At 41.8% G+C, this 8,850-nt stretch overlaps 2 protein-coding genes across 6 annotated transcripts; both read left to right on the top strand.

The window, feature by feature from the left end:
* Positions 1-176: 176 nt before the first annotated feature.
* On the top strand, positions 177-2,066 carry LOC132265382 (gamma-glutamylcyclotransferase-like). 2 transcript variants are annotated; one of them, XM_059766013.1, is made up of 3 exons: positions 177-484; positions 662-796; positions 888-2,065. In XM_059766013.1, exons 2-3 carry the CDS (start codon positions 674-676, stop codon positions 1,338-1,340), a joined length of 576 nt encoding a protein of 191 aa, XP_059621996.1. In that variant the 5' UTR covers positions 177-484; positions 662-673; the 3' UTR covers positions 1,341-2,065. The 2 variants fall into 2 exon arrangements, with proteins under 2 accessions (XP_059621996.1, XP_059621994.1); XM_059766011.1 differs by lacking the exon at positions 177-484 and having other exon boundaries at positions 531-796; positions 888-2,066.
* A 632-nt stretch (positions 2,067-2,698) lies between these two features.
* Positions 2,699-8,840, top strand: LOC132264809 (general odorant-binding protein 72-like). Of its 4 annotated transcripts, XM_059765134.1 has the most exons (6): positions 2,699-2,925; positions 5,503-5,799; positions 5,870-5,888; positions 6,876-7,046; positions 7,757-7,885; positions 7,950-8,217. In XM_059765134.1, the coding sequence occupies exons 4-6, from the start codon at positions 6,876-6,878 to the stop codon at positions 8,022-8,024; spliced, it is 375 nt and encodes a 124-aa protein (XP_059621117.1). In that variant the 5' UTR covers positions 2,699-2,925; positions 5,503-5,799; positions 5,870-5,888; the 3' UTR covers positions 8,025-8,217. The 4 variants fall into 4 exon arrangements, with proteins under 4 accessions (XP_059621117.1, XP_059621119.1, XP_059621118.1 ...); XM_059765136.1 differs by lacking the exons at positions 6,876-7,046; positions 7,757-7,885; positions 7,950-8,217 and adding an exon at positions 5,958-6,841 and having other exon boundaries at positions 2,707-2,925; XM_059765135.1 differs by lacking the exons at positions 6,876-7,046; positions 7,757-7,885; positions 7,950-8,217 and adding an exon at positions 8,226-8,840 and having other exon boundaries at positions 2,709-2,925.
* The last annotated feature ends 10 nt before the right edge of the window (positions 8,841-8,850 follow it).

Below are 8,850 nucleotides of genomic sequence, written 5' to 3'. Positions count from 1 at the left end.
GTGTCCGCCGTCAAAGGCGCACTTGCCATTTTTTTCGAAATTCTGTTATCGCGCGTGCAATTACACTGCGCTGTATGTTTATCCAACCCCTTTCATGATTTCATGTTATAACTTTCTGAAAAATGTGACACAGATTTCAGTTCCCCAATAACTAAATTAGAAAACTTCAGGCCCAACTACTGATACTTTGGTGGGTGTAAAAATAATTTTCCCGGAATTCATTGTTCTGGGTGGCGATATTTTTCGAAAACACCTGTTCGAAGGCGATATGAGCGCGGAGTGTGTATGCGTGTGAATTCGAAATCATATGTTCTGCTGCGGATTCAGGGTGATCTCTGACTCCGCGAGTGACGCGCAGAGAGTGAGTGTGTTTACGTTTTTCCTGGATAAGTTGTACGAGGAGGAGAGTGAAATCAAAAAAACCGGACGCGTGTTTAATAAATAATCTGGGCTGTGATACTGATTAGGCCTCAGATGCCACCAAGTATGTATTCTCATAAATTATTTGCGCGTTTGATTTCATTGAGTCAAGTCGCACAGGATCAGAGACTTTTGGGTCCCCCAAAATTGCTGTCCGTCAGAATTAACTCGTCCATTGATATCAATTTAACTTAATAAGTTCTGCAATATGAGGCTATTTGTGGTGTGCTTTGTCCTACAGGCAGTCATCGGTATGACGTTGCCGGAGGTGATTGGGAATAAATTCCTCTACTTTGCATACGGGAGCAATCTTCTTGCCAAGAGGATTCACATCAAGAATCCAACAGCTGTCCGGAAAGATATCGGGAAGTTGAAAGTAAGCACGATATCAGTGATTGAAGAGTGACCCAATTCTGTGACATTTGTCTGATAAGGACTAACGGTGGTGATAATGGCAATTTTTGCAGAATCATCGCCTCGATTTCTTCTACTATGCCACCCGCTGGGGCGGAGCGCCGTCCACCGTTGTCCCTGCGCCTGGGGAGAACGTGTGGGGCGCCATATGGGAGATAGACATGGAGAATCTGGACAGTCTGGATAAGCAGGAGGGCGTCCATCGAGGCGTCTATCAGCCACTGAGCTTGCCAATTGAGACTCCGCGCGGGGAGACGCTCATCTGCCGCGTGTACCAGCTGGTGAACAACCCAGACGACTATCCCGTGAAGAATGGCGTGCGGATTGAGGAGCGCAAGCCATCCTACTCCTATATTCAGGTGCTGATCAACGGCGCCATTGAGAGCGGTCTGCCAGAGTATTACGTTGAATTTCTCAAATCCGTGGAGCACAATGGCAATCTCGGGAAGCCCGAATTGATATCGAGTCTCAATCTCAACCTCACCAAGAGCTCCAAGGAGAACTGAGCGTAGGTTAGGAGAAAGCGAAAAAGTGCAGTGTCAGCGTGTTTTCAGCTAATCAGTCGTCAACCGTGAAATTTTTATTATCACCAAAAAGACAACTTCACTGGGGCTACTTTGTTGTGTTAAGCGTTATCTCACATTGTTCTTGGCTCTGTCCGGGGCGTGCCAGACAAGCAGTAGCATGTAAAGCAAGCGAAATACAGCGAGAGAGTATTATATCAAAGAAGCTCCACAATCAAAGTCAATTGTCGCGAGACAGTGCAAATATTTGGCTGCTGCTCCATAAAAAAAGGTCGTAAAAAAGAGAAGCCACAAGGATGGGGAGACACTGTGGGATAGAGAATGAATTATTGCTCCACGAGGAGAAATTGCTGAAAAATCCCCAAGGGATTCACCAGAGTTATTGAGGAATTGATTTGTGTGAAAATGTGCGCATGTTTCTTGAGAGTTTTCTAGGGGCCTCAGGACTATTCACCCTCGCTGCCACCCTTTCCATATTGTCGAGAAAAGGCCAATGAATGGATAAATATGTGGCGGAGAGCACGAGAGAGAGAGAAGTATGTACAACTTACACTGCCACGTTTCACAAGTATTTCCTTGCTAAGGTGGAAGCTTTCCTGAAAGTTCGCAGTAGAGTATTCAAGTTATTCACAGCTGTTTAGCTAAGAAATTCTTCTACATAATTGGACTGTAATTATCTGTTCTATACCACTGCAAATCTAGTAATTAAAACCCCTATTAGACATTTTCAGTTAAAATCCAATAAGAAGACCTCAAAGCCGTGTTTTTACGCCTAATTCAGTATGCGACGGATTCGATTTGTAGTTGAATTGAATTGAGAAATACTCATTTTCTCAAAATTTTGCGTACTGAGAACATTGAACTGTGTATAATTTCCATTAACATAGTCGAAACATAATTCACAATCTCCTGTTCTTTGCTTTTGATTTCATTATTAAGATATTCCCACAAAATCACAGAGACGTTAATGTTTCACACAACGTATTTAATCAGTGTTATCTAACGAAAGCGCCATGCCATATAGATAATAATGCAAAAACTGTAAATCTTGAGATGACAACAAAGTGTGGGGAAATTTTCAGAAACATTTCCAACTCATTGTCAGGCCTCATATTCGCCACAGTAATTGCCTGACGACGCACAATGATTCAATGAAATGAAATTGCCGTCAATTTGGTAAATTGGCACACATGACAATGCTGTGCAATTAGTAGGATTTTCTCTGCTGGAAATGCCTTAAAGACTCCACGGGAATCTCTCGGCTTATGCAAATGAGTGGGTGATGAGACACGCATTTTTCCGGTGTATCCACAATTCTGAGTTTCTCTCTCTCTCAATGGAGAAATGTGTGCCACACGCTCCAGCACTGGTCATACCGACAGTTTTCGCGCGAGCTCCACAGTTTTCAGCGCGCATCCACCAGCCAGGGTCGTCTCGTCTCCTGTGGCAGGTCCCTGCACTTCGTGTGAATTGTCGTTTTCTGTGCCCTGACTCACGGAACAGGGTTTTGTGGTTGGTGATTTGGGATTTTCCAGTGGACGACGGAGTGTGTTCAGCTGGCAAAGAAGTGAGTCTCCCGAATGTGTGACTGAAGGGAGGGAAAATCAATTTTTTGAGCCACAGGGCGAAGGGTGGAGAAGAAGGATGTTTGTGATTTCCTTTCATTAGCAAGGAGGGTTTATTTTTACTGTGGGTGCTTTTTTCCACCGCGAGTCTGTCCGGATTTTCCAAAAACTGGGGAATGGGAAAAGCGGAGTGAAAGGTATGATTTAGCAAAAATAAGAGCGCAGAGAATTCAGTCAAGAGGTGAAAACAAGGGTGAAAATGTGGTAAAATCCCATTTATTGATGAAATATCTAGATTTTTCGACTATCTTACATGGTAGACGATGTATGGAAATATAAAAAAGAGAGCAGAAAGTTACGAGCTGAACGTGTGTTTGTTCAATATCACAGTCGAGACTCTATGGTATTACGTCGAGAATTACTAATAACCTTCCATATAGAAGAACTAACACACGGCTGAGCCGTATCTTTAGCACCTGAAAAAATACTCAATACCTGCCTGTACATTGTGTACTTTTATCACAATGCACACACCGTGTAGTTCGCTCTGTATCGCGCCAGGAGGGAGATGAGAGAGCCAACGTATGGGCTGATGTACTGGCGCACTTAACAATGGGGAAAAGTTCCTCGGCTCGCCAGAAAATCAGGGGGCGGAGGAGGAGAAAATTGCGGAAGGAAGTGGCGAGAACGCGAGGATGGTTGACACGTGAGCACGAATGAGGAGAAATTTGATATTTGCACATAAAAGCGGAATAAATAAATTTCAAATTATGCCCAAAATCCCATTTTTTCCACGCCTCAGCAAAGAAATGAGAGAGCAAATATTCTGCATGAGAGGCGAAATTCTCCACTCGAGCTCTCATATTCAATGTCATATTATATAGAGATTATTGATTCAAATTCTGTGATGTTTACAAGTATTGTATCTCTATATGACACAAATTGAATTTCTAAATTCAGAGACGAGCCCTTCCGACCATATCCTTGCCTTCGCCTTCAAAAGAATCATTCAACATACAAGTGTTCACCAAATGGGACTTGAATATTTCATTCGCGATTTCTCTACACGTCGAGATAGTATGGCTACAAATCGCATTTGCAATTATTCTCTGTGACATGGCAATTATTAGTCCGCTCTGCCCCGATCATAATTCACCATCGCGCTCCCAGAGCGACGTCCAACGATACGTAAGAGCCTCCACTCTCCAGCTAAGTGGCTATTTTCACGAAAACCTCCAATTTTCCCACGCGAAATCACATATCTTCCATATGGCTTTCCTCCCATGAGGGCAGGTGTGGATAATTAGAAGGAAATAAGTTAGTGAAATCAGTTATTTTGACTATATTACATCGACTGCCTCGGAACATTTGAGAAATTACGGGTAATGAATCTCATTAGTCGCTAGAACTGGAGTTTTGATATAACCGAAAGAGCAATACAAACTGCCAGAGTTGCTCTTACACTCAATTGAATGGCACTCAATTATAAAAGGCTTGTCGAAAGTTCCTAACTTTATTGAATTGAGCTGAATTCATGGAAATCTTGATGGAAATCATCTAAAAAGCCAATATCGGAACAGAGAATCTCACAGTGCAACTGTTCAGAGAATGTTGGTGGAAAATATAAGAGGTATTATAAAACTTTTCCACAGAGAACTCTATCATTTATGGAGGAAACTTATATAGAAGCCAATTTTTCACATTTGACAGCCATCACAAGGTATTATTTAATAAAGATTTTACAGACGTTCCAGTCAAAAATTCTTCACAAATAGATTTGTAAAAATAACAAAATGTCTCACATGTGTAAGTTCTATTCTAACCATTATTGAAGACTCCGAAATAGTCGAAATAGTTTTAAATTTCGTGGTTGTGCCTCGAAAAATTGTGCATTTTATGGCATGTCTATTTGCTCTTAAGGAGAATTAAAGCGATTTTACACAGTTTTATTTTTAGATTGCAATTACAAAGTTTCCGCTTCCAAAAGCGACACAAAAGTTATGGACTTTTCATTTAAATTGCCATTCAACCTAAAATTACTGCCTTTTCGCCAAATAATTCCTCATTCAAACGAAATTCCAGTTTTTGGTGAGCTTGTAGCAAGATTAAATGGGTTGGAAAATATTTGCCAGCATGAACTGCGCCTTGAATTGTCGAATTTCCTGTCTCGCAACTGGATCCTTTATTGGAATGAAATTTGTGAGAATTTCGTGCACGCGACTGCAGTGGCAAATAAATATTCATGTATTTCATGCTGGGTAATTAAATTTTCAATTCTGCGTGCTTCATCCACAATTCTAGCCTAAATTTGCTGCTTTTCAACGTAGCAATCGCGTTCTCCGTGAAATGCCATTCATTGAGATCCCGGAAATTCCTTCATGACGCTCAATAAAATGCTCTATTTCATTTTTATCAAATGAAAAATACATAGTAATTTGCTGGCGGTATTCTTGCGGAATAACTTCATTGAGTTTGCCAGTGAGCTTTCGTGCCGTTGAGTGAAAATTTAATCTATGGCAAATACTCTATAGAGAATATGGTCTCTATCGATCCTAAAACGTCGCATCGTTTCATTGCAGATTCCACTTGAAGTCGCTGTAGACGAGAAGTTGAGAAAGCGAAGAGAGGATTTTTCCGACACTTGAGCGCCGCTTTAGGAATTTTATTGGTTTATATAGCGAGAAAGTCAACGCATGAGGAACACGATGAGATCGGAATTGAGTTTGGATTTGTCGACACCGACCACGATGCCTCTGGACGCCAGAATAGCGGAGTTCAAGGAGGATCCCGAGCGAATGGACCAGATGGCGGAGTTCGTGGACGGGATTCTCAAAGAGGCGCGCCTGGAGACGGAGAAGAGGCTCGAGTTGAAGAACGTAAGAACAAGTAAATTCATAGCTTTGAAGCTCTAATAATCCGAGTGATTTGATGACTTTCCACTTGCAGGCCAGTAAGAATCGCGAAGGTAAGGAAGCAATTAATCCTCATTCTCAGAATTTCACCTGTTCATCCGGCACGCTAATTAAACCATCAGAATTATCCCACACGCTGTGTCACACAATTCACACACGGAAGAGCTTTAGCTGTGCAGTTCTTCTTTTTTTTTTTGCTAAATACCGTGTGAGCTTTAATTGATTTCCGTGCTTTCGGGCTGGTGTTTTATCTTCCATTTGACCTGCCAGCCATGTAATTACATTAAACTGACTTGTGAGCATCTTTACTCCATATAATCGCGTGGCGGGAGCGCCCCTTGTCACATCCAATGATGCATTGCATGATGTCTGGTGCTTTCTATGCCCGCGTCGAGGTAAGGACAAGGCCTATGGCACATTCGCCGCACGCTCGCGGTAATTTTGATACTTGTTGCCTTTTACCTTTAGCAGTGGATCTTGTGTTAACTTTGGGAGTTATCAATGAGCAGTATTTTGTATGAAACTGAACGCAAACAATCGTATTATTTCTGTTTGCTTTGCAAAACAGGCCATTCAACTAATGAATCATTCCAATCTGGCAGAGTGAACAAAAATATTTGCGCAATATTTTGAGGCAAATCTGAGACGAAAACGCACAGAGAATTTTCCCAAAATTAAGTTCCGATAGCATTTATAACAGATAAATTCACATATTGACCCTCGCTCACTGAGGCGCACGAGCAATAATTCCGGGTGGAATGTTAATTTGCACGAGAATGCACAGTGATTAAAATGATCTGAGATTAGTAAGACGAGACTGATAAAAGGCAATTGAGAGCTTGCGTCTAAACTCAGTTATCCCAATGTTATCGCAAAAGAATGACGACAGCACGAAATGAAATTCGCGAGATATGATTGTTTGTTGCTTTTTGTGTCGCTGAATTTCCTCCTTTTTACTCTATCCAATGGCGCGGTATGTGAAATCCCCAATTATTCCCAGACAGTTTTGCAAATGTGATTAATTCCGGTGTGTCTTAAAGATGACCATGAAGCAGATACAGAACACGATGGACGTGATTAGGAATGCGTGCACGTCCAAACATCCGAAGCTCGATCTCGACATACGGGACAACGTGAAGAATGGCCAATTTGTCGATGACAACAAAGATTTGCGATGCTACACGCTGTGCGTGGCGGACATGGCAGGAGCTGTGAGAGATTTTATCGACACTACAAATCCACTCTTTTGCTGTGTTGGGAAGATTTCCGCCCCATGAGATATGAGGGTGGTTGTCCCATAAAGAAAATTTCTTAGGTGTATCTCTTAACATATTGGGATATCATGAACTACGCGTTGTGCTTCACCAGAGTATTTCTTATGATTTACTAATGTGAACAAAGCTCAGTGGAAAATTCATTCATAAAGTGTATTTTTTTTAATCAAAATTCATCCTTATAAAAAATTCACGATTGAGTGTGTTTTGAAATGCTTACGAGAGTACAACGGATGTCTCGTGTAAATATTTTTTATAACACTCTGGCACTGACCTTTCTCCGATAAGGCATGAAATGAAGGCCACCGTGAAAGTGGCTAAAAATATTCTTATCCTCTTGGCTTTTTATAAATCCTCAGAATTTATTGTGATTGGATTTTGTATTTATAGCTTTCATAGTTAGAATTGGCAATTCTTTAGCGAAGTCTAACACTGAATTGTGATTTTCTAAATTGGTATAATCATGCGGAAATATCGCAAGACATTTTCAAATCATTAGGGCAAAGCTTAGCCATCCAAACCAGTTTCTGCCACAAATCCTCACATCTCTCGGGAAAATCTTCCAACGCAAAATAGATTTCTCACATTTCCATAGTCTGAAGGTTGGCTCCATATCAATCACAGACTCTTTTTTCGGGGCTTCGCAGTTGAATCGCAAAAAGCAGTTGGACTATCAGAAGATTATGCAGCAGATTGACACCATGCTGCCGACCGAAATGAGAGCCGCGACTAAAGTTGTCGTGGAGACGTGCAAAAACGTGAAAGAAGGCTATAAAGTGGGCAAGACGTCTTCCTCTTCCTGAATCCCATAATCTTACATTTCGCTTCTCTCTTGCTCAGGACAACTGCGATAAGGCATATTTCACGACGAAATGTGCCTATGAAACTGATTCGAGCGTTTTTCTCTTCCCATAAATCCGGCTGACTAAAGATGCAACCGCTTGTTACTGGCTTTGATGGCTGCCTTTCTGTTTCACGCTAGTTTGCATGTTCTTTGTGCCGTTCCTCTGATGTACACATAGTGCTGCACAATAAAGTTGAATGATTCTTGTCCTCATCCCAATTGATGCGCATTTCTGATCCCATGACTCATGATTGTGAGCTCTTTCTCCACAGGCAACAACAACTCCGTGTTTTCCGGCTTGAAGCGAGGCAGACTGGTCGTGTCCAGAGCTCGTGGCGTGGTCCTCAGGATCTTCGAGGCAATCTGCAATTGCACCAATTCTGGCCCTGTGCCCCCACCGCGTCCGTCCACCCCTAAGGCTGCACCCAAGTAGATGACGAGGGCGAGGCTCCTCAATTTGTCGGTTGTGTCCCTCAACCTTCCTCCGTTATGTGTGTTCCATGGAGAAGGAGAGTCATTCTAGTATAAATCCGCATGATCTCCAAGCGAGAGGATGAATCTGTTGCACATCTAGCTTAATCACTGTACAACCAAACATTAATCTACCCATTTCTCCATGAGTCATGCTCAAAGAAACTAATCATTTAGATAAGAAGATGTCCCGTGCGTGAAATTGCTGAAGTAGGGAATAAGATAATCATCAATATGGACCTGTATAAACCATACAATACAACCAGTGTTTCTCTGTGTGTTTCAAATCCCATCATTCAGGTGGTAAAAATGGAATTTCTAATCACTACCCAACCCTCAATCACTGCTTTATATTTTTTCTGAAGAGATTTTTGTGGAAGCTGAAACATTTTAAGACATTTCGAGGTGTATTTTTTGATAAAACAT

Source organism: Phlebotomus argentipes, unplaced genomic scaffold (assembly GCF_947086385.1).
Source record: "Phlebotomus argentipes unplaced genomic scaffold, Phlebotomus argentipes genome assembly contig_2, whole genome shotgun sequence".
NCBI classification, from domain to species: domain Eukaryota; kingdom Metazoa; phylum Arthropoda; class Insecta; order Diptera; family Psychodidae; genus Phlebotomus; species Phlebotomus argentipes.
The sequence above is the reverse complement of the archived record's forward strand: the minus strand, read 5'-3'. Positions and strand labels throughout refer to the sequence as shown.

Excerpts from the sequence above, each read along its gene's own strand:
- LOC132265382 (XM_059766011.1), top strand. The coding sequence starts at position 629 with ATGAGGCTATTTGTGGTGTGCTTTGTCCTACAGGCAGTCATCGGTATG. Across the intron at positions 797-887 it reads AAGATATCGGGAAGTTGAAA|AATCATCGCCTCGATTTCTT; the intron begins GTAAGCACGATA and ends CAATTTTTGCAG.
- LOC132264809 (XM_059765131.1), top strand. The coding sequence starts at position 6,731 with ATGAAATTCGCGAGATATGATTGTTTGTTGCTTTTTGTGTCGCTGAAT. Across the intron at positions 7,047-7,756 it reads TGGCGGACATGGCAGGAGCT|TTGAATCGCAAAAAGCAGTT; the intron begins GTGAGAGATTTT and ends GGGGCTTCGCAG. Across the intron at positions 7,886-7,949 it reads ACGTGAAAGAAGGCTATAAA|GACAACTGCGATAAGGCATA; the intron begins GTGGGCAAGACG and ends TCTCTTGCTCAG.